The sequence below is a fragment of the Anas acuta genome, chromosome 2 (genome assembly GCF_963932015.1).
Source record: "Anas acuta chromosome 2, bAnaAcu1.1, whole genome shotgun sequence".
Classification (NCBI taxonomy): domain Eukaryota; kingdom Metazoa; phylum Chordata; class Aves; order Anseriformes; family Anatidae; genus Anas; species Anas acuta.
In genome coordinates this window covers 1,208,258-1,233,099 of record NC_088980.1, presented here as the reverse complement: position 1 = coordinate 1,233,099, position 24,842 = coordinate 1,208,258, and the positions used below count along the sequence as shown (strand labels likewise).

Below are 24,842 nucleotides of genomic sequence, written 5' to 3'. Positions count from 1 at the left end.
GGACACAAACACCCCAAAGACTCCCTCGGTGTCCTTCCAAAGCTGGTTATTCCTTGCTCCTCCTCCCTCCACGATGAAAGGAGGCAGTTGGGACAATTTTCTGCAATTAACAATTCCTATCAATTCCCGTCAGCTACCACAGAGATACAAAACAGCGATAAATCAGTCTTTATTGCTGTCAGAATCCAACCAAAAGTGAAGACGTTTGCTCTCAGGCTTTTTTAAAACCCCTGGCCTTGCTCTCCTCTCAGCGAGCAACTATTTTTATACATATAATTTTCCAACCAGAAGCCCTGCCTGCTGTGGCTGAATTCAGAGCAGTTTTAAGCAATCTTTTGTTGAATTACAGATGCGAGGCAGGACAGTAAATGCAGCACGTGACTAGCCCAGATGCCTCACTTAATCCAGCATCTGCACTTCGAGCCCCTCGCCAGGTGCTGCGGCTCAGCAGGGAGCGAGCCCCTCTCCTGCCTTTGTCACGGGCAGCCAAACCCTCCAGCAGGGAGGCACAGAACAACGCTTCCAATCCTCCTGCCAGAACCTTTTTTCATTAAGGGCTGCTAAACCAAGAAGGATTACTTCCATGCATACAGTGTTGTGCATTTTTAAAGCTGTTAATTAATATTTTTTCGTACAGGTTTAGAAGAGGCAACTGTCACACCCAGAATGTGCACAGATGCAGCACGTCACAGCTAGAAACCCTAAAGCCCCCATCATTTTGGGCATTCGACCCCACACCATCACCTTACCCAAGTCCTCACAGCTCAGCCGGGCCCATCACCCTGCACCCAAACACAAATTCGGAGGGGCAGGCAAAGCAGGAACCTGCTGCACGACAGACCTGAGATCTGCACGAGCATGAAAATAAAAGCCCAGCGGATGAAACAATCCCAATCCTATTAAATAATCCCGTTCCTGTTACCAAAACAGCTTTGGTCATGCAGATGCTCACACGCCGTACCTGTTAAACACATCCAAAAAGCAAAACCGCTGCTTCCAGCTTGAGTCCAGCTACCTCGAGGTGGAACTGTCCACCCAGCTACCCACAGCACTCTGTGTGCATACACAGATTGAGGGATGAAGATTTTTTCCCCAGTAAAACAGAGCACACTGTGACACCATGCCTTTAGCATGCACAGTAGGCACGCTCCAGGTAGATTATAAAAAAAAATAATACAGAAGTGGCTTTTGAATATCTCTTCTGAAGCCACACAACAAAACAAGCAATCGTTGACCCCAAACCTGCATTCAGCTCCTGCCCTTCCCACCCATTTCGTGTACTTAAGCTCACAGCTTCTTCATGGCACTAAACCAAAGCCTCGTTCTGCCTTCTGCATAATCCCCTAGGTGCAGTTATCTCGGCTCCTGCTCCAAGGATCCCACAGGAAGGTAACTCAGGAAAGAACCAGAGAAGAACGCTCTTCGCACAAAGCAACAAAACCAGAAAATGAGAACTGATGAGGGAACATCCAAGCTGGGGGTTTCTTTGTCACTTGCAGTTGGGAGTCAGCACTGCCAGCAGCAGCAGGGGACACGTGGCTGTGATTTAAGGGCTGAGGAGCGCCCATTTTAACACGGGGCTCAGGTCAAGCAGAACCGGCACCTGTCTGAACAGAACGGACTCAGAGGTGAGGTTTTGATGCTGGCTTCCTGCATTTTTCATAATGTTTTTCCTTAAAAAGGCACGTTGGCATGAGCGTGCCTGGGAAATGCAATCTTAGACACGAGTTCTCAGGCAGCTGCTCCCTGCGGCACCGGCTGGAGGCTGTCAGAAGGCAGGGGCTGGGAATCCCCCGCTGCCACCCTGCTCTGCCCCTTCTTTGTGCAGGAAAGGCACTTCCCTGCCTGAGGTTTCCCCTGAACGAGGACAAAGCCTTCAGAAGGAAGCACAAGAACCCAGACCTCTCGTTCATCACGCACACCAGCCGGGAACACAAACGGATCTGGCTTCGTAGGCTGTAGCGAAACAAAATTAAGGCGGATAATTTCCTGAGGGATTCTCGGGGCTGTCGGGGGAGCACAGAAGGCTGAAGTCCCAACACACCTGCACTGCTCTGCACAGCAGACGGAAGCAGAGAGCGATTCTGCAGCAAAAAAAGACCTTTGAACAATAAATTCTAGAAATGATGGACCAACAGCTTCGGTGTAAGAGGGTTTTGGTCACGGCTGCTCTGTACTGCACACCTCCCTGCCAACTACTAACACGAAAAACACGACGCGTCATTGAGCTGCGCTGGCATCAAACAGCAACCGCACACGCTCGGAAGCCTTTTAGTATAACTCAAGTCATCCAAGAACCACTGCATCCACTCCTAGCAGCAGCAAGCACTTACCTTCCCCAGCGAGCTCTGCCATTACGGCTGCACCGGACGAGCCCTTGCCGCAGACCCCAGGGACAGATTTGGACGTCCAGTTCTGATGTGGCTGCTAACCTTAAATCACCCCGTTACGGCTCCACGGCGTAGCCCTGACACAAAATCCTTTCCTTCTCCCAAACAAAGAACATTTCAGCTCAAATAGCTAGGTAACGGGGAGGGGAAAACCAGCATTAAAATACTTTCATTTAGCTTATAGCTCTTTTTTTTTAAGGGGGAGAGCACAAAAGAGCTCCAAACACGAAGGAAAAACCTCCCTCCTATTAAACCACAGCCAGCCTGCCAAGAAACACCCGATCAGGTCAGCACCCCGGGTTCAGCTCGTGGCAAAGCAGCGGGTGGGTGGCCCCCAGCTGAGCACCCAGCACCCAGACCCCTGCCCCTTCCCAGCACTGAACACCTGAAGTTGTAAAAGTGGGTCCTAAATATTCAGAAAAACATCTGGGCTGCCAAGCCCTACCTCACACGGGTTAGCGTCCCTACAGACAGCCCGTGCTCTGTCTTCTCCTCTAACTCCTTTCCAAGGCAACATTCCCCTTGCTCTTTAAAAAAAGAGAACAAAACACCCCAAAAAACATGTTTTTGCAGCCTCCTGTCTCAGTGGCACAGCTTTTGGAGCCAGAAGTAGCCACATCTCCCAAAGTGTCAAGCTGGAGATGCTAACGCACGGGGAATGGTCCTCAGGGACTGCAACTGTAAGGCTGGGGTTATTCTCCATATCCTTCTTAGCACATGCAAAGTTTAAAAAAAAAAAGAGGAGGTATTTTAAATACTTCATGACAAGGCATTTCACATAAGCCATCTGTTGCTCAATGTCAAAGGAATTACTGAGCACGGAACACCCGAGATCGCTGAGCGCTTATACAATAAGTGCGTTGCCCTGTTGTCCCCTGCTTTTAAAGTGCAAATTCCTGCTTCTAAGGGACACCAAACGCTACGAAACGGGACTCTCAGCTCCTCCAGGACTTAAAACCCCGGCACGATTCAGACACGAGCCCCAAATACCCACAGCAGGGCCTGGGATGAAGCCGGGTCCTGCAGCTGCCAGCCTGGGGAAACAGCACAAGGAGGCTTTCATGCACCACACGCAGCCAGGACGGGGCTGAAGGCTTCAACAAACAATTATCATTTTCTGTCATCGTATCTGCCCTCACAAACAGCATGCCCCAACATCCCTGCGCCCTGTAGCAGCACCCTTTACTAACCAGCTGAGTCCCCCCTGCCCAGCAGGAGCCCCTGGTGTGTTTTTGCCCATCGCTGGCTTCCTCGCTGCTGGCGTTTTGGCCACGGAGGAGCGGGGCAGGGGAGGTTTGTGCTGGGACAGCAGGACGTCCCTTCTGCAGCAGCGTGGGGTCACAAAACCCACGCCACTACCGTGACAAATTTATCACCAGCCACGCTGCCCGCGCAGCCCTTTGCTCCTGGTTAACAAGGGCTGGTTTCCTGCTACGCAGCACAAGCTGCCCATATTATTATTTGAACCTCTTATTTTTCGAGCTGCGCTTTAGAGACATGGAGAATTCTCGTGGATTTGAAGACCTGGCTAATCTGGAACCGGGAACGAGCAGATTCACAAAGGCAATTCTCTGTCCCCTCGCTGGCTGACTCCTGGACCTGGGCTGTGCTCGCTGCGGTTCGCTGGGTTCTCTCCAACACGGCCACGGCTTCCTCGGTGCCCCCGGGGCTGGAGACACCGGGCAGGCAGCACCGAGCTGGGCACGGTCACCTCTGCTCACTGCGTGCTCTCCTGAAAGAGGCCGTGCGTGCACAGCAGAGCTGCCACCTGGGCTACAGGAAAACGGGATTAAGGGCGAAGCATCCCCCGCACAAAGCAGCACGACCCAGCTCCAACCACAGCGTCCACCGGGAGCCTCACAGACACTCTCTAAACCCCAGCAGCGCCTACAACAATCACCCGTTTCTTTGTCTCCCCAGCCAAGAATCACTTCCCAATTTTTAAAGGATTTTCCGCAGCGATATTTTGAAATCCAGCGGGTGGAGGGAGGGGGGTTTCTTTACCCAATTTTAATTACCTCGCGGAGCCCACGGAACAAACAGAGGTATCTAATCTTTACAGCCGGTAACGCCGATAAGTGCAGCCTAATTATGAGCGACGAGGGTTGCTTCGGAGCGTGGCACAGATAAGGGGTGTACGGGGCTGAGATCCGACCTGCGGGGCTCTGCTCGGGGGGCAGCACCGGGAGCAGCTCCTGCCAGCCGTGGTCCTCCGGGGACCCGGTGCTGCTGGACACCGGTACCAGCTCGGGGTCACTTCACACACCTGAAGTTTTGTGGGTTCACAGGGGTCTTCCAGCTCGGAATCACGATGCTGCTGGTGACCGGTAACGGCAGGGAGCAGGGGCGCTGCTTTTTGTGTTACAGTTTCTTACCAACAGCCACAACCTGAGACGTTTTCCCAGCCGGTTTCGGAGCTCACAACAGTGCAGGGCCCAGCCTGGAGCTGCTGTGCTCGTGTCGGAACGGCCAGGACCGGTAACAGGACCGTCCCCAAGCGGTCCCCGTGCCCTGAAGCAGCCCCCCAGGCTCGGTTTGAGCAGCCCCAGGCTACCAGAGCTGCCCCCCCCGGCCCAGTTTGAGCAGCCCCCGGGTACCAGAGCTGCCCCCGGTTACCAGAGCAGCTCCCCCGGCCCAGTTTGAGCAGCCCCCGGGTACTGGAGCACCCCCAGTTACCAGAGCTGCCCCCTCCAACCCCATTTAAGCAGCCCCCAGGTACCGGAGCCGCCCCCCCAGCCCGATTTGAGCAGCCCCCAGTTCCCAGAGCCGCTCCCCCGGCCCAGTTTGAGCAACCCCCGGTTACCGGACCTACCCCCGGTTACCTGAGCAGCCCCCCCCAGCCCTTCTCATCCCGAAGCAGCCCCCGATCACCACAGCTTCCCCCCCCCGGCCCTATTCGACCCCCCTCGGCCCAGCCCCCCCCCGGCAGCCGCCGCCGCCTTTGTTCGGGCCGGCCCCCGCTGCACCCCCCGCCCTTTAGGCCAACACCACCCCCTCATGCTCCCTGTGTCCCCCCCCCTAAAACCCCCTCACCTTCTTGTAGTGCTTCCCGAGCCACACTCGCACCGAGTCGAGCTGGGACACGGTGTCGGGGCTCTCCCAGAACTTGCCCGTCGGGCCGCCGTCCTTCCGCCGGGCCACCGACAGCGCCGCCAAACCCGGGCCGCCCCCAGCAGCCGCGGCGGCCGCCGCTGCCGCCGCCACAGCCACCGCGGCCGCTCCGGGCCCCGCTCCACCTCCTCCTCCTCCTCCTCCTCCTCCACCTCCTCCTCCCGCCGCCACCGCCGCCGCCATTGTTGGCCTCCCCGAGCGCCGCCGCCGCGGCCCTGCGCCTCCCCCCCGCCCCGCGCCGCGCATGCGTCGAGCGCCGCCCGCCCCGCGCTCCGCCCCCGCGGGGGGGACCGGGAAACCCCGCCCCGCAGCCACCCCCCCCCCCCCTCTCCCTCCCTCCCGGTTCCTCACACACACACACAGGGCGCGGCCGCCATCTTGGCGCCTGCGCTGCGCCTCACGCCCGCTTCACCCTTCGGGGGGCTGGGTTGCCTCACAGGCTGGCTCGTGGTGGTTTTTGAGCGGCTTTTATTGTTTTTTTTTTTTTTTTTTTGTTTTTTGTTTTTTGTTTTTTAATTTTTTTTTTTTTTTGGAAGAACTTCTTTACCGAAAGGGTTGCCCAGGGAAGTGGTGGAGTCACCATCCCTGAAGGTCTTTAAAAGAAGTTCAGATGTAGAGCTTAGGGATGTGTGGTTGGACTCGCTGATCTAGAGGTCTCTTCCAACCTAGAAGTTCTGTGATTCTGTGCGATTCTGTGACAAAAAAACACGGCAGCTTAGCAGAGCCTTAATGAACCACCCCGTGGGAGGAAGCCCACTGCCACAAGGCGCTACCAGAAACAAAGGGGAGGGTGGCAGTGCAGCACCCGAAGCGAACAAGACAAAATCCCAGAATTTCTAGGTTGGAAGAGACCTCAAGATCATCGAGTCCAACCTCTGACCTAACACTAACAGTCCCCACTAAACCATATCCCTAAGCTCTACATTTAAACGTCTTTTAAAGACCTCCAGGGATGGGGACTCCACCACTTCCCTGGGCAGCCAAGTTGTGTGGAGAGCCCTGCGCCCTCCTGCAGCTGCCCATCAAGCCCACACACTTCCTCACAGCTGTCCCTTGGGAGCTGTAATTACAGTAATTACAGAAGTTAGGTTCTTATTTTTTTCCCTTCCCTGTTCCTAAACAGCTGAGCCCTTGGTATAGGGCAGGTAATCTTTGTGTTCCTGTGGAGAAACAAAAAGTGTTTACCTCATGCAGCTTCAGCCCAGGCTGTTTGTTCCCTAAGCGGCTGCCACAGGATGTGGTAGAGCCCCATCGTCCTCAGGCTGGGAGCACTGCTCCTTGGTGAGCAGAGCTTACAGAGAGAAAATCGTCTCATAAACAGTGTTTTGGGGAGAAGAAAAAAAAAAAAGTGGAAGATAGGGAAATTGAGAAACATAACTAGAGAGTAAATAAGGTGCAAACGTACCCTATTTAAAACTACCTAGTTTTGATGCTGTCAGTCTTTAATAAATTCACGAGTGAATGTTAAGCAGAATTTGTCTGCTTTCATCAGAAGATCCCAGAGCATCGCTTGGGAACAGGGCAGGGATGTGGAGGCTTCCTCTGCAGGGAGAAGTAGTGCTGGGTCAGTCAGCAGCTGGGATCACACTCCTGGGCTCCATCTCACAGCCCGAAGGATTTCAAACAGAGACAGATTCATGGGTAAGGAGCCAAAGCACATGAAAACGTAGTGCTTATTTTGGCTTCAAAAAAAATATATAAAAAAAATAGTCAGATGGACTGAAATGCAATGAACCGATCTGCACCAAGTCTTCACTGCTGGGTACGTTCAGATTTATCATGTCTTTCCACAATCACATCTAGTACTGTGTAGTAAGTCATTATGAGGCAATTTTATCCAATTTTCCTCTTTTGAAAACACTTTATTTACTAATGTTTTATTTGTGAATCCCATCATTCAAAATAAAAAACTCAACAAGTGACAGGCAGAAAATAATCTGTATGTAATTATACAATACGTCAAATTCTAGTAAAGAAAATTGAGTATACTTCCATACTTCAGTTTTCATTCAATTACAGAAAAGTGTGAATGACAAAGCTGGGGGCTTCTCCAATTTTCACATTTCTCAAACCAACCTAAAGAGCAAAGTCCTTGGTTCACACAAACACTAACAGAAACCTGCACACAGGTGTGGTGGTTCCCCACTTAACCCTAGAGCTTTTCTTTTCTTCATGAACTCCCCATTTTGGTACAAACTAAGGCACCTACCCCTACCTGCCAGGCTGCAGTTACCTGTCTGCAGGCTGTGTGCAGGTTTGTAGGCACCGTTACACGAGGGAACCAGACCCCTCTGGCAGAGGGCAGTCTTTGAGCTACCTGAACTCTAAACCAGAGTATCACTGAATGAAGAAATCTATTTTACAGAATGTGTCAAGGCTACACTTGGGTATTTTTTACTTCGACTTTATCAAATCTAGACTGAAAACAGCTCTGCATCAAAATCATCCCGATATAAAAACATTCCTGGGCTTACCCCAAGTTTCTAGAGCTCCTCCCGCCCCTGAACACTCCAACCCAGAAATAAATACTTGCGAGGAAGGACACTTGGGGAGAATAAAAACAACCAAACATCCAGAAATCTGAACTTCACAGATCATTTTGAAAGGCAAAATGCTGTTCCCACACCTTGGCGTGCAGAATCCAGAAGAGGAAACGCGTGAGGCTCCCAAGGCTGTACGTTCTGTGGAGTGAAAAGGAGAGGAAGGAGCAGTTGCTGGAATTAAGAGCCTACAATCATGCTCAAAGAATATTACAATACCCACCTCGTCCCAGCCCCCAACACCTGCTGAAAGCTCACACCCGGATCCAATTTAGAGCACTAGCTCTGTTTGCCAGTGTGCCCAAGCAAACCCAAATTTTAAGACTGGTAAATACTTCGGAGTTCACATTTCCAGGATCACCAGTTCAGCTGTCCATTGGTGGTGTTGAGTCTACTGCCTTGCCACCTCCACTTAGGTTCCTTTTCTTCACAGGCTCACCTGAAAAGGCTTCCAAAGCAAATGCTGCGCACTTGAGCCCAAGCACAGCACAGATCTGGTAGGAAGCATAAGACAGTGCTTGTGAGACTATCTGTAAGGATGAAAGGGAAGTTCAGTTCTTCTGGTAGCTTCAGAAATTAATCTGTGGCAAAGCTGACTGTTTTTTGCAGAAGGTGGTTATCTCATAATATGGGTAACTGAAACTATTCACTGTCACATAGGTAACTCAGTCCCACACACCAGGAGTGATCTCAAACTCCAGATCAACGTTATTTTAGAATGACAACAAAGAAGAAAGTTTATTTATCCCATTCTGAATCCTTTAGCCAGCCCATGTCTCTGCACTCACAGCAGCTGAAGTATCCTTTGAGCCGTATGTAGCTCAAACACCTTTCATGGAATTCACTTTAAATACCAGTGTAATTCTTTTAGAAGAGTACATGCGAGCTAAGGCCAGCTAAATACTAAATACTTAATACTAAAGTACTAAATATTAAATACTTAATACTAAAATAACTTGGTGAATAGTGACCAGCCTCTACATGCTTCCTTTTCAGAATTGTCTCAATTTTAACTTTCCCTAGCATTGCCTTTACACGCCGATGCTACGGTATGATCCTGCTCTGACCACTGGTATTATTTTCATGTCAAGAACCCAGTACTTCTTTGCCAGATCCCTGGAGAACAGACAAGCACCACCTTCCCAGAGTAACCTCACCTCTACTGCTTCACCCAGCATTTCCAGGAAGATCTGGCGTCCTCACCTCAAGACAGCATCGCTCTGGTCCTGCTGTTCACAGAGGGACTGCAAGTTATTGCAAGCCTCAGGGCTACACGAGCTAGTAGAAGAGTGCAGGTACAGATCATTAACGCAATTAAATCCAGTAACTGGAGGAGCTGGCAGAGGCTGCCGGGCCCATCAGCCATCAGCTTTGTTGGAGGACCCAAACCAAGGCAGCTTTTGGAGCACGGTTAGTTAGGTAAAGCAAGAAACCCAAGTAAAAGTAAGATCACTGTACAGTGAAAAATGTGAGCTGAGATGCATGGTTCGGGCCAAACTGCTTTATCTGTTCTACACAAGATGGTCACACGGCCCAATTGGTCCTTTAACTAAGCAATTAAAGCACTAATTTAGTTAAATTGGTCCTTTAACTAAGCATCTCATGGCTTCTTGGGCAATCGCTGCAATCCTGAGCATGCAGAGAACAGTTAAGCATTAAAAGAGGAAGAAAAAAAAACACTTGTGGAAAAGAAATAAGACAAAAGCAGAAAAGCACACCAGCACTAGAGGGAACTGCTACAGCTGGAGTTACCTGGAGGCACTCCATCGTTCTGCCCAGGTGACTGCACTATTTTGGCCCTTTTCCAGAAGTGAGGATTAAGAACAAGATGCTCTGTCAGCCCCTCTCCCCCCTCTGCTGCTCACCAACTTGGGAAAACACCAGACAATGTCAGCTTTGGGAGAGAAGCTCTGATTTTAACTGATTTTTGGTCTCAAAAATAGGAAGCTCTCAAAATATAACGAGAGGAGAGACAGGCCTACTGCTGCTCCCACTGAGGGAAAGGCAGAGAGTTCAACTTTTACCCATTTTTACCAAAATAAAACAAAAACATGTATACTCAAAGCAAACCCAAATTTTAAGAGCAGTGAACGCTCTGGAGTTCACATTTCCAGGATGTTTCAAGAGGCTGATGACCCTACACTGGGGGCTTCCCCCACACTTTACGTTCCAAAATTAAGTTTATAAATAAATACACGTTAAGCAATTAAGTTCTTTACTATTAACTTGTAGCTAAAATAGCCCTGTAACGTGTTTTTAGCTCCATGCTTAAAAAAAGGAATGAGCAGAACGCGCTCAGCACTCAATTCAAAACCAACCCATCTGGTTGGGGAAGCACCGCAGCCGGCACACAGCCAGCCAAGCGCCGCCTGTGGAAACAAGCAAGTAGCTGCTGCTGTTCGTTTAATAACAGCATCCAAAATGCATTTCCTAGCAGTCCATTAGCAGCAAAGCCCAATCTGAGTGCCTGGTGTGCCCGCAGCCCCAGGCAATGCTAGGTAAAGGAGGTATTCCCCAGCTCCTCTAAGGCTACTCCCCCTTCTCAGATCAATTTTCCACAGCTTTTCTTTCAACTCATCATCGCCCAGCTGCCAGCAAGAGGGATGTGACTGCAAGAAGGGGCTGGAGGAGTCTCTGGGGACGTGGCCAGTGCGTGGTGCAGAGAAATGGGTTTTTGTGCCTGAGGACTGGAAACAGGAGAGCTGTGACTGGATGTTCCTTCGAGCTGCCTTTCCCCTTCCAACAACAAACCTGTTCATAAAACACGAACAGAAACCCGAGGTGAAGTCAGACCGACCTAAGACCGGTTGGTTATGTTGCTGCCGCTGTAAGGTTACCTCCCCCCAAGGGAAAACAGAGCAGAAAAAAAGGAATTAGAGAATAAATGTAACACGAGAGCCTCAAACAGAGTGCCAATGCTCTGCAGCTCTGAACGTGTCAGCTCCAGGAGGGTGGTTGTTTCCCAAATACAGCAGGAGGTGAAGAAGTTACAGCCCTCAAGAACAAAAATACAGTCCAGGTACAGCCACTTTAAAAAGCTTACCTCACTGGAGAACTCGTCAGGCTTGTCCCACCTCTAACGACCTCTCCAATTACTAACCATGCTGATTTTAATACAAACGTGTTCTGCTTTGAAGTGCTGCGTAACCTTAACTTGATACACTTTCTATGTCAGTTAACTTTTTTTTTTTTTCCATTTGGGACTGGCTTATTCCACGCTCCACAAATGGAGCCATCTTCTAAGCCTGTTGTGCCAAATGACTCCACTAGCCAAATCTTCCCTACAAACCTAACCCTGTGAGGATCTTTGAGTTAAAAGTGTGTAAAAATTCTCCTGCAGCATCCCTTAGTGCATACTCTCCACGGTTGGTGCCTCACACCCCCCCTGCACACATACTGCCCATCAGTAAGGATGGCTTTTGTGTAAGCTTGCGGCTACATGCTTGAAAAAAGAAAGAGGTATAAGGAAACCAGATCAGTTAAAAGCCAAACAGCTGCTGAGCAGTTGATAGAATTATCCTGGTGTGTTGCTCAAACACCCTCCAACAGGTTCCTTGCATTTGTTCATCACGTCCTCAGCTGATATTGAAGGGTGTATATATTGTGGATATATCATATTGAATATATATATATTGGATATTTCATATTGTGTATATATATTTTATTTTTTTTGTGGATATTTCATAGTGATATATGATACCTCCACAGCACTGCTCTCAGGCAATAAGATCCATCCCCATCCAAGGCTAAATTACCTCAGCTCAGACTGAACATCGTGAAGTTGCAGCTGAGGTCCTGACTGCCAAGAACACCACTGGAGGCTGCTGATGTGCTTTCAACATGAAGGGTTTTGGGTTCTTTTGTTTGTAGTATTATTTTTTTTCCTATTTCCATCGGGTTTGTTCATTACAGCTTGCACCAGCAACCGCAGAACATAGTGAGTACTGCACATGTAGGAATTGTCCCCTTACAAGAATGTCAAGGAAGCACAGACTGTAAGTTGGCCATTTATGTTACTTTAAAAATATATATTTGGCATAAAAATATGTCTTTTAAAGAACACCAAATGGAACAGCAACCCCAGTTCCTTAAAGAACTAGGATATGTTTTAGCTGGGTTGCCCTCTCCTGAGCTTGAAACTAGTTTGAGCCTTCTGTCATTCACCTTAAACTGCCATCGATCATTTTAAAATCATCAGCTGACATGGGCTGATGAAGAATGAGAAAAAGATGTCAGAGTTTTGCCAAGGAAATATTGATTTAATCTGATTTAAAACAAAGGTTCGTAACAGCTTCTTTTTGGGTTGCATTTTCCCTACCAAAGAAAGAAAGAATAGCAAGGGGTGTTTTGTTTGTTTTTGTGTTTTTTTTTTTTTTTTTTTTTTTTTTCTTGTTTGTTTGTTTTATCTTGGCTAAAGCAAGAATTCCTGCATCCTTCCAAGGTGATCAGAATTTCTACAGCTTACAAATTGCTGGACTCAGTTGCTTGGATGTTACTATATGACAGAGGTCAAGTTTCCTTCCCCTGGAAGAAAGGTTGCTGCTGACTCCATTATACTTTGACTGGCTGCCCTCAGGTACTGGTTAAAAGCCCACATTTAATTTTTTAAATGTCACCTCAAACTCAGTTTTATTTAACTTACCGGAGGCGAGCAGAAGTGAAGAGGGTAGCTTTGGGAATGCACTGCTAGTTGGATCTTGCTTCTTTCCAAAATTGGACATTTTCAGAGTCCTGAGTTTATGGCTCAGCAGTCTGTGCAATCTGTCCTCTCTTAACAAGGTGTCAAAGTGTAAGTGGAGAGGGTTGCCTGCAAAGAAAAGTTATTTTGGTGACCGCAAGATTTCTCTTCACACACATCATTAGCAATGCGCATCTGTCAGTACTTTGATAAAACAGAAAAGTGGCACAGTCACTAAAGTAAGTGTGGTTGATTGCAGGCTTTCCCTCCCTTTGGTGCTGGGATACAGAGTGAGGAGCACGAGCACGGCCCCAGATCAGCAGCGTCTGTCCTGGCAACCTGACAGCCTGGACCTGGCAACCGAGCCTTCCCACCCCTGCAGCATGCTGAACTGAATGACAGCCAGCTACATGTTGCTTGGCGCTTGTTTGCAGCCTTATTCGAGGAGCTGAGAGATTTAAGTAAGTTATACCAAAACCATTGTGGAGTTATGCTTTTGCAGTTGCACCATCAAAAGGGTATTTTCCTCGTGGTCCCTTAACCCGCTCACAAACTCTGTAGTGCACATTCTTCTCCTCCCGTGGTTAAAGGCACTGACAGTGCTGCACTCTTCAGATATTTGAACAGAAACTGAACGTTAAGTTCCACAGCATTAGGAAGCGTAGTTCATACTAGTACAGAACACACCAAAAAGGCCACCAGTGTTTCAGTGCAGAGCCTGTCAGACTCAGTGATTCCACACACACAAAACTGGTGCCAGGGGGTCTGCCAAACCACCACCACACAGCCTGTTAAAAGCAGCGTTAGATTTTGAGGCTTTCAAGTAGCTCTCCAAGGCAGAGGGTTAAAAGGAACTTCAAATAATCTTTCTGCAAGTCTCCAGAATTATGCTATTCCTCAGAGAAGACACAGAGTTGGTTCTACAAGCAGTGAGCTAGCTTACAGTAAGCAAGTATGGCAATTGCCTTGGGCACGAGCCAAGGCACAGCATGGTCTCCGAGGCTCAAAGATCTCCAGGCTGCATCCTTCTTGCACTGGAGTGTCTGTAGGTGAGCTGCAGAACGTCACTGGCTGGTTTTCATTACCCTCCAGAAACGTGGTTACAATTTAATTCACATATTTTTAAACCTCCTTTATGTAAGGAGGGAGAACAAAGAGTGCAATGGCTCAGCAAGGGATCCTTTTAGACTTACCTTGAGATAAGGACAGTATGGGATGGAAGCCAGGGTCCTATAGGGCTATCTGCTCTCCTAGGGATGTGGTATCAGGGTCTATAGTCTGGAGAGAGGTTTTGTTGTCTGGAGAGAGGTTTTGCAGCTACACAGGATACAAGAGTTGGGCCATTCACAGCTGCACTTCATGGTGAGAGGTTTCAGCAGCTAGCAGAAGAAAGAAGATCAAACAATTGGAAAGGGAAGCACACTTCAGATTTAATAAATAAAACTGAAGTTTAGACCTAGTACTTCCAGGTCTGCATTCTATAGGTGCACTAGTTTCCATTCACTGAGAAACTGAAAGGCACCTCTCTGGCATAACCTTCTCCAGGCTGAGGAGATGGTCACAAATACACAGACCCCAGCACAACTAACAGGAACCAGCAGCAGATTTGCAGGGTGAAAAATAAAGCCAAGAGTCAGAAATGCTTTAAAACTGGAGTGCAAGAGCACTACAACAGGCTGTTTCTCATCTTGACCACGGATGAGTTACCATATTAAGATAATTAAGGGCATTAAGGGACTTGTTTAGTGTTGGTCTCTACTTTTCTATTTCCAAGCCAACAGGGCTGTTTCTTTGCAGATCTAGTGAATCCACAACATTTGTTTGCCTTTTTATAAAAAAAAGAACACTTCAAACATATCCATGCTTTTTCCCATGCTGCTCATTCTCATTTTCCTTAAAAGCTCCTCACAGCTCTGGTGCTTACAAAAAGCTTGATAAAACTGCTAGGCCAGCCATCCACTGACAGCAGCATCTGTCACTTTGACCAACATTGTCTTATTCTCCATTTTTAGCTCACTTGTCTATCTGGAGTGTAAGCTGCAACTGAAATAGCCCTGGCAGTTTGCTCAACCATTTTTCCCCTCGCTGTTGCTAAGAAATGCCCCTTTCCCTAAAACTGTCCAGGTGCTGTGAGATCAGACAGACCAGGACAGGGGGTAAGAATACTGCTTTTACCTATAGCCTAAGCAGCCGGAATGAAGTCGTATCAGCTTTGTGCTCTGAGAAAAGAAAAAAATACATAATCAGACTAGAAAGAGTAACAATCTTTTTGTCTTGATCTGCAGCTTGCTAATTCACTGTAATTCATTCAATTAATTGTAAACGAACACTTGTATTCATCAAATTACTTGTAAATGAAAAAGGCTACAAGTAAGCAAATAAGATATGAGCGGGATACTGAACTACCACTGCACCTGACCACAGACTTTCTTTGTCAGAATTAATGTATTAGACATTTTTAGTATCTCACCATCGCACAGATTGCATCCAAAGGATGCTTATTTCATCAGGCCTGATATCTCAGAATTATCTCAGTTGTCTGGTTTTGTTGTTTCTGTTCCCCCCCCACACACCACTTCTTTTTCCCTTCTCTGTGGACAACTCCAAGGTAATCAGCTCCACAAAGGTAAACAGTAGAAGACTGCTGCCAGGCTAAAAGTTTGAGGTGTGCTCTGCCCATCGTTATTCAGGAAACAGTTACCTGCTTATTAAGGACTTAAATTCCTAAATCAATTTTTAAGCCATAGTTAAATAAAGAACTAGCAACTTTTTTTAAACATACCTGGGAATATAAGTTTTAGGAAAGTGCTTAGAAACTTATTAGACCAGAGTCTAACATCATGACAGTTTCTGCTAAAAATAAAACTACATATTCTAAATAAAAATGCAGCACAATTGAGTAACCACAGGGCAAAACTTCCACTTACCTTTCTGCTAAAGTGAGACACGGCAGTAGCTTGGACAAGCTCATGCTTTTTATACGTGCAAAATGGGCGGTTTCCAGCAGTGACGCAGATTTTGTCTGGTACCCTGGTGTAGGGGCGAGGCTGTTAAACTGCTTTTGTTCACCAAATCTCTGCAACTTTCAAGCTGATCTGAGAAGTGCTGCTGCAGGAGCCAGTATGCAGACTGCAACCAAACGAAAAATAACCACCTCAGGGTGAGAGCAGCAAGCTGCAGGACCTGGTTACTGTGGTGGTGATGTCCACAGCATTTACATCAGCAGCTAATGCTTGCATTTCTGTTCTCAGCACACTATTAGTCTTGGCTAAATCATCCCTCAAGGGATACAGATTGCTAAATTCTCAACGTAGGAACGGACCTGAGGGGTCTTAACAAGTATATTTTTGTTAGTTAAGTTAGTTAAGAAAGTCTTACAGCCAATGCAGATGTGGTAGCCACTAATAATGTGCATTCCTTCTTCAACAAGGCTTCAGTCAGCAGCTTAATTATCAGCTGATAAAAAAATAAGTGATTTATTTTACATTAAAAAATGACACTGGCAAATATTCTATTTCTCTGTTCACCACAAAGTTGTGGTTAATTCTGATCTTAGATTTCAATAAGCAGATTTGTTGCCTCACAGCACTCTCATTCCAGAGCCAGCTGTGGAAGTGCGTTGTCACAAGACCTTCTTCACATCATCATCCAGCTGGGCTGCAGCTTTGTCCAGGCCTCTGGAACCAGGCCACCACTGCACAGTTCCTGGCCACATCACTCCAGGTACGTGGAACAAGAAACAAAGATTGCTGCCCAGAAACGGTTACTACCTTCATCTCCAACAAAAACCCATACACATGTGTTCATGTCTGCGCTATTGTTCTTTGTCACACAACAAAGAAAACTGATTTCCACTGCTAATTTATAAATTTTATAGCATTCCACATCTAAATAGCATGAGGAAAAAAAAAAACTGCAGACGTACATAACTGATTTGCAATTTCCCAATGTTTCTACCTATTTTCACAAATTAGCACGAGATTTCCACTGTGAATTTTTGGTTACGAGCATACCTGGTGACCCAATAAAAGCTAGGGATGAATAGAAGTTTCTATTCATGTTGAACAAGAAACTCAATGTATCAAAGCTAAATACAGAGGAATTTTAGGGCTTTCATTCTCTTCTGACTGTTGAATAAACTTTGTATTTTAAAAGCTTCTTAATACATGGCATAGCTTGTAAAATACACACTTTAGAAATCTACAGAGATAGCAAATCCTTCCTTCCAAGAGAAGCTTCAAACACCATCACTAGAATCACAGGAACAAGACAAGCAGGATACTTTGAACTGTTTCCAACACGAGCAGAGGGAAAGTTTTTTAATTAAAAAAGCTGGAGACAAAACATTTACGTTTTGGGTTTGTGTTATATGCATCTACTTGTTCAGGAGTGATCAAAGATAGATCCTACCATGCTGCACCGGAATTATCCTCAGAAACTTATTTGACGAGTTCCAAAGCAGAAGTCTTCATTTTAAACATGCTCCAAACCACTTTGTCTCTTCTCCTACCAGGGGGGAACAAATTCCTAGTGTATGACAAGAATTCCTGTTTGGGCACTTCTAGTTTCACACACATCTTGGGATGGAAGCTAGATGCAACGGATGATCTTAAAGATTTTTCGGAGTCCACTTATTAGAAAATTATCCCCAGCTCAAGCACCCAGCCAATTCTACAGAGGAGCAAACAGCACTGAGGAAAAAAAATCTTAAAAGCATTTATGTACCAGAGGCAAAGATAGAACCACCAACTGTAAATTGAACAGACTGTGCTTAAATTAGTGAAAACACTGCCTAGTGCACGATTTGAAAATCAGGCTGGGGAGTAACAAGCTGGAATGAAGGCGACCAGACCTAACCAGATCAAGACTTGGGTTTTACACAGCAAACAACAGGTCTGAGGTAACAAGAAGGGAAGCCTGGCTGCTGAGCAGCACCCCTTCTTCCCCTCCACACCAGCCAGAGCTAGATAAGGCAAAAAGCAACAGCCCCAATTCCCTTTTGTGTTTGCAGCACTTATGTTGCCACAACCCCTGCTCCTGGCCGTTCTCCTGCTACTCCTTGTCCTGCCTCCACACCTGCCTCCACCAGACCAAGCATGGAGCAGTTCAGCCCACTGGCAGCACAGCAAGCAGCACTTCTCACTAAATCAGAGCTTCTTGAACCCCAGCAGGCTGATTTAAGGGACACATTCATCCTAATAAAACTATTAGCCATGGGCTGCCCTATGAAGAGATGTGCCCTATTGATAAGGGGGACGTGGAGCAAGCACTACCAATACAGGGTCTTTTACCAAACTTGGTGACACAAAGTGTAATGCCTTCCTTGTGATTAAGGAAAATAGCGACGGGAGCAAGCCTAAAATGTCATGGAATACAGAAAGCAGGAAATATTTCAGCTGGGCTGAGGAGTTAGGCATGTAGTTATCTTAAAGTACAACAAGAGACCTGATATACCATGTTGCAAGCAACTGTGGATTAAGATTGCCATTTAAACAGATTTAGAAGCTTATAATTTGGTCTACTACCTCCAGAATCCTCTGGATTTCTATAATATAAGTCACCTGAAAATGAGGCTTCTTATCTGCAGAATTAAAGTGCAAGAACTGCAGTAGCCACTTTTAGAAGATCAGCAGTGCTCCTGTGCGTAACACGGGGATAATCCATTAGGAATTTGTTCAGTTATTGATCACTAGCAGAAATAAAAAAAATAAATGTATACTTGGAGAAATCTGCACAGCAGGTCACAAGAGGGGACCCTGCCCCTCAGCTCCGTGCTGGTGAGACACCCCTGGGGTGCGGGGTCTGGTGCTGGGCCCCCGGTCCAGGAGGGACCTGGGCACACTGGGGAGAGCCTGGTGTGGGGTCGGGAAGATGCCACAGGGCCCGGAGCCCCTCTGCTGTGAGGAGAGGCCGGGAGAGCTGGGGCTGCTCAGCCTGGAGTCTTTCAGAGGCAACTGTCTTGGTGCACAGCTGCGGGCATTATGAATTTGCCAAATACAATTCAGGCAAATTTCCCCCCGTTTTGTCCATTAAGAGAGCTGCGTCAGCTTGCATCAAGAGATACTAGCCCAAAAAGATTCTTAAGAATGGAAAGACATCATTTCCTAGACCTTATTTCCTGATGTCTAGGAAAAACTGTACACCCAAGCAGGAGGTATCAATGCTCTGCCTGCATATTCTGCACCTTGCAGCAACCTCCTGCTCAAGGACCTTTTGAGCCAGAGGTGACATCTCTGTGCTGAATCGTTCTCAGTGCATTTCTCAACTTCTCCAGTCAACTTTTGAAACCATTTATCTCTACAGCGTCCACTAACAATGAATCCTATAGTTTGTTCCACGCAAAAATGTATAAACAGAGACATTCAGGTCAGACTCCACCACCTTTCAGGTTCTATCTTACTCACTGAGGGGAAAAAAATACATCTGCCAGCTAAGTATTATGTGGCTTTATAGCAGAGTGTGACAGCCAGCTAAAAGCTGCTGTTGCAAAGTCAATCTCAGTTGAAATTATCTTTAAACTTCCACTGACCTGTAAACAAGGTTTCCTGGAGAACTTCAGCCTGAAACCACATGTGATGAAAACATCTCTGGCTGCACTGATCACGAAGCCTCTCCAGCACTATGATGCTTACGAGCTGGCTGGGAATGACTGACTTCATCTATCAGATGCTGGCGGTGGAGGGCACCACACAGGAATGCACAGGCAATTCTCAGACACCAAGATACTACAAATATTCTTTTTGTCTCTCCTTCAAGAGGAAGCAGCTGCTCTGACAGATTTTAGCAGAAGCACCACTGGCCAGGCACTATACACAAATGACTCAGAAGCAAGATTCGTGATGCTCTCCCCTGCTCTGTCCTAGGAGCAAAGGATCTTTCCAACTTTCTGGAAATAAAACAAATAAAAAAGGTAGCTGTGAGCAGTGAACACAGCGGGGTTTTGACTGTTCTACACGTGAGACCCAAAATATCCACTTACCAAGAGCAATTTTGATTCCTGCTCCTCATTCTCTACACCTGGAGATGCACATAGTTACACACACTGCCAGGCTGTCCTGTGTCTTCCAGTAGGAGTACCTGCAAGAATTCACTTGCAAATTTTGTAGAATTAACTATTCTGTTTTTGTTTATTTGTTTTTGGTTTTGTTTTGGTTGTTGATGTCTTTTTTTTAAAAAAAAAAAACAGGTATTGTTTTAGAGAAAAATATTTGGCAGGTCCAATTTCAATAAAACATATTTTGTTAAAACATACAAAAGTTATAAGTATATATAATTTATAAATAAATATGTTATCTTGTTACTGCCATTGGATTATTCAAAGTTTCCTGCACCAAGTACTCTTTTCTTTGTGGCACAGATTCAGTGGGCATGCAAATTCGTAAGTTAATAATTTGTAACCCCTTTGTAACCCCTTCCTAGTGCTGCAATGATGAAACAAGGCTTTAAAATTCCTTTTTTAACAACGTTTATCTACTCAATCTGACAGAAGCAAGACTTTAAGAACACACAAAACCACAAGATTTCAAAAAGCAAAAGGTGAAGCAAGTGCAGTGATCACACACCAAGTACAAATTACTGGTAAACTGATACCAGATGATACGTTAGTACACAAGAAAAATATCAAAAAAGTTAAAGAAACATTAAAATAGTACAGTAAGATCAAATTATTCAGTGTGATTTATAACATTGCTTTCACAAATCACACAGCTGTTGATTTAAGACTTGGTTTAATGATGAAAATATTTCTTCACTTCCATCATTGCAGAATTATGTGGTTCTTGATTGCTGACCTGCTTCCGCACGTTCTACAGGAAACAAGAGGTAACAGCATCTCCTACAGGGCGCTTTGGGGTAGGAGACGAAGGTGAGAGTTTTTGTTTGTTTGTTTGGAGAGTCAACATTAACCTTCTGCTTTCAAGGTCCTCCAGAGCTCACAGGTACAGGAAATCTTAATTGAGATCAGCAAAAAGAAAAACAAGGCACAGCACAGACCTCAGCACGTTACCTGGTGTTGGTCGTGGACCACCAGGCACCAGTGACTGCTATTTGAGAGTGTTCTGAGAGTTTAGACTATTTAGAACAGCATGGCAGTAATTAATGAGCACTGCTCAGGAGATGGTAATTGCCACAATTAAGCCTACCATTCTCCTCCCACACTTTTTCCTTTTTACCATGTGTGAGGAGAGCTGGCCACCTTGCAGTTCAGTTTCTACTGCTCCAGTCGCGTTGCCTCTTCATCCTCACCAGTGCATGCTCTGTGGAATAATAATAAATAAAAAAAACACTTGAGACACTAAGCTACTTCTCTGGACAGTGTTCAATATGCTTACCAGTAGCTTAATGGGTTTTCACACCAGCAAAATATCTCCTCAAGAGAAGAATAGTGCAGAAGATAGCTGGAAGGTCAGCATTCCTTACAGGAGAGTTAAGGTTACTCGCTGTGGTCTGTGCTGTATAGCACCTGTGCTGTAATTATGCACGTACTTGTGCACGGAAGGAAATACTACGCAGAACAATCAGCTTATTGCATGCATCTGCATTCATCTCCGTGTAAACATCATAATTGCCAGAGAACAGTAACTGCTTCACAGCAAATTAAAGATAATCATAAGCTAAGTGGGTTGAAGAAATACTGACATCGAGCTAGCACCAGTTCCAGTTACTTAGAAAAGATTGAAAGCTTCTGAAAAGTTACTGTTTTCCTGTATTTTGCTGTGCTGTATGAGACACTGATATTATGAAAGTCTAGGGCCCTTAGAAATCATTATTTTCCATAGTATTAGGATTGTATCAAAGAGAATTGAAAGCTTCCCCAGATCTCTACCTTTGGCCTCAGAACCTGTTCTAGTTGTGCTTACATTTTCCATCAACATCTCAAAGGGATGGGTTGATGCTTCCCAACTGCTCTAGGAGAGTTAACTGCAAAGAAATTAAGAAATGAATTCTTAATACGTACCCTAACCGAATCTCTCAAATCCAGGGGAGTCCCAGAACACCCAAAGGGACAGAAATAAAACGTTGACACTGGAATTGTAAAAGCCAAGTTCCTGTACTCCCAGGACTTCTGCTGGTTTTAGTTGTATGGAAAACTAGGAGAAGAAAACTAAAAAGGAATCTGACCATAGGAAAAGAAAATGCCTACACTATGAAACAGGAGTCTATCCGTAACAGCAGGCAATTATTAGCACTAAATTGCTCTTGGGAAAAATCGTACAACTAATTATATCAAACATCAAGCATTCTGGAAAATAACACAGGACAACCTGTGGGAGCATTCATACGGATAATTAGCGAAGTATATATTACATTTACTGTTACCATTATGCAATTATCACCAGCATCAGTATCTTGGGCACATCACACTTCCCACAGCCTCGGTAACTGCTGTTCTGCTGAAGCTAGGATGACTCCACAAAGCAGATTTTGCCTTCTGCCCCCAAAACAAGAGTAGCCGACAGACAGTAAGCCACACACAACCTGTGTTTAAGCAAACTGTACATCAGGTAAGCAAGGTGGAACAGAACTGCTGTTTCACAGAGCCGCATTACATCAACTACAACATTTCTTTCCAGACAGAAGAGTAACTCCACGTACTTTTGCCATTAGTTTAGGCATATTGCCAGAAAGGAGGGATCTTCCAGGTGTAGAATGCACACCCAGCTTTCCACAGCTCTGGAGAGGAGCTACTATATTAACAGCAGTCCCCAAAATTAGAAAATAAGAGTTTCCACAGATCGGTTGCAAACAAACAAACGAAAAAAAAAAAAAAAAAAAGAAATCAATTTCAAAATATATAAAGAAGTCGATTTCAAAATATATCGAGTCTGCCACAGACTGACATGAGAAAGATCAACGTACAGGGGCACATTCAGCTCTTAAGCTAGAACAGCCCACTAGAAGTCATATTTCTTCTGCTTCAAGTCTTAGCTTCTCAAAAAACTCCTGGAGATTAACTAATAATAGAGCAAAGAACATCAACATCTCGTTAAATGACAGGTAACTACACAAAGGGTCTAGAAGTAGGGAGAATAAAATAGTACAAATCTGCAAGCTTCTGCCTGGCGTGCCCCACTGGACAGCCCCCTCGTTTCCTCTGCTTTGGAGGGATGCAAAGCAGCCAAGAATACATCAAGACGAAGCCAAAAGTGAAAAACCCCACCTGCTGCTGATTCCATTCTTCTTTTCAGCTACTACCCATTCCAAAGTCAGTATTTCATTATGTTTCTGCACTAATTCTGAATTGGAAACGATGACGTTCCTTTAGGTACGCTATTTTATGGCAAATATGCAGACTGAATGTGATAAAAAAAAGCTGATTTAACAGTGCAGACCAGGCAGGGAACCTCCAGAGCAGCTGCAGCTGTTCCTGGCTCTCTCAAGCCAAGCGCTCGGGCTGAAGCTGATTGTTACTCACACCAGAGCTCCCAGAAGTGCTCAGACCTTACGGCTTCTGCTGTAGTTAAAAAATAATTGTTTCTTCCCAGCCACGTTCCAAACAGCATGCAGTTTTTATGGCCAGGCCACAGCCTGAAACACAAAGAAAACACTGAACAAGTAGCTATTCAGGCAGCAGCATCCAGTTCACCAAACAAATCAGGACTTTGGGGAAAAAAAATAAATGAGGTAACACAACTGAAACAATCAAAACACACCACAGAAAGAGCAGTAGCACAACCACAGTACTTCCTGAGAGAATAATCTGACAACACCAGTATCTTTCAGGGTACTATCATGCAATTTCTTTTGTTTGTTTTGTAAGAGCAGAATGAAGCAAAAAAATCAGGAAGAATTCTTTAACATTAAGTTTCATTTTAATATGCCTCTGCTGCAAATAAACAAACACACAACATCCTTCCAAAATATTGCAGTTTTCCTCAATGCAACTTGGCTTGGATCTTTAAGAAAAACTACACGGCACACTAATAGGAAGAAAAATGAATAAATATTGCAAATTTCTAAGTATTCAATGAAAGAGCTTCTGGACAAATAAGCAAGAAGAACAAGAAGAGGGGCAGTGCCATCCTCCACCACTAAAACAAGACAAAAACTGCTGGGAAGGGCATCATCTTACAAAATTGCTATCCTGGATTTCTGGGTACATTTACAAGAATTTTCAGGTCCATTTTTGGCAGCCAAGTAATCAATTCTGAACTCTTTTATTAAAAAAGGGAAACACGAAACACTTAAAGACTTAAGCTCACTGGGTGATGCCCTCTGCTCTGCCACTTTCCCGACCTCCTGGCAGATCAGAGTTCACAACAAACTCCTTTGTGGTTTTTGGGTCCTGTATCCTTCCAGAAATAACCCTCTGAGGGCTGTCGCTTTGCTCCTTGCTGCCTCGGAGTGCTGAGGGAAGAGGAATGGTGGCACTTCCAGTCTGGTGATGCTCAAGAAGCTCCAAGCGCCAACTGGTTATTGGGAAGAGTTACTTCAACAAACCATCAGAAAAAGACACCCAACATCTCTGTAACACAGCTTAATACACATCTAAGACTAATTAACATCTCCCCTCTGTAGAAAACAGCAAACCTCAGGGCATTTCACAGATAAAACCCGACAAGATACAAACATCATTTGGAGATAAAGGATCTGGTACGCGCACTGAACCACTCAGCAACCAGAGCAGGCAGGAATAAAAAGCTTTACAGCCTGTATTATCTCCAGGTTACCACAGAGCCACCACAGTTTGGGCCTTTCCTAACGCACAAATATGTCTTTTGGGGCCGGTTGGATTCAGGGTACTGAACTATCACAATCACAGATTCACAAATAACATATATCCACCCTTACTCCAGTTGCATTTAATTAGAGCTATCACGACCAGGAACAATGCAATCAAGTGTGATTTATTACAGCAACAGGTACACAGGTTCTTTGGATTGCCAGTGATAGTGACTGTCTGCAAAAGCAAGCTAGCGTGCATGAAATACACAGGTCACACAGGTACACAGCCTAGAAATTAACGCGTTAGAAGGATCAAAGACTCTAGAAAGATTTATAACCAAGTATTCAAATCTCATCCAAAAACAGCCCAATTGTTGGGAGGGGAAGAGAGGCTCAGCCCGTTGACTGGGCCCAGGAGGTCCTAAGGACCTATCTTCCCTAACCTCCCCTCTCTCTTGG

The 24,842-nt window shown here is 45.9% G+C and overlaps 1 protein-coding gene and 1 long non-coding RNA gene across 7 annotated transcripts in view; both read right to left on the bottom strand.

Annotated features, from left to right (window-relative positions):
• The window catches only part of SMARCC1 (SWI/SNF related BAF chromatin remodeling complex subunit C1), a 78,191-nt gene extending 72,429 nt beyond the window's left edge, over nt 1-5,762 (bottom strand). For both annotated transcript variants that reach the window (XM_068673148.1, XM_068673149.1), the window contains exon 1: nt 5,424-5,762. In XM_068673148.1, the coding sequence (XP_068529249.1) occupies nt 5,424-5,747 (324 nt within the window). In that variant the 5' untranslated portion in view covers nt 5,748-5,762. The remainder of the gene's footprint in view (nt 1-5,423) is intronic.
• Nucleotides 5,763-7,349: 1,587 nt separating this feature from the next.
• On the bottom strand, nt 7,350-24,487 carry LOC137851973 (uncharacterized). Of its 5 annotated transcripts, XR_011093598.1 has the most exons (11): nt 23,921-24,487; nt 22,879-23,246; nt 21,578-21,638; nt 20,725-20,974; nt 19,699-19,796; nt 19,249-19,605; nt 15,647-15,749; nt 13,913-14,098; nt 12,684-12,848; nt 9,199-10,792; nt 7,350-8,535 (listed from the first exon to the last, which is right to left on the bottom strand). It is a non-coding gene; the product is annotated as an uncharacterized lncRNA (long non-coding RNA). The 5 variants fall into 5 exon arrangements; XR_011093594.1 differs by having other exon boundaries at nt 19,699-20,974; XR_011093595.1 differs by having other exon boundaries at nt 9,245-10,792; nt 19,699-20,974.
• Nucleotides 24,488-24,842: the final 355 nt, after the last annotated feature.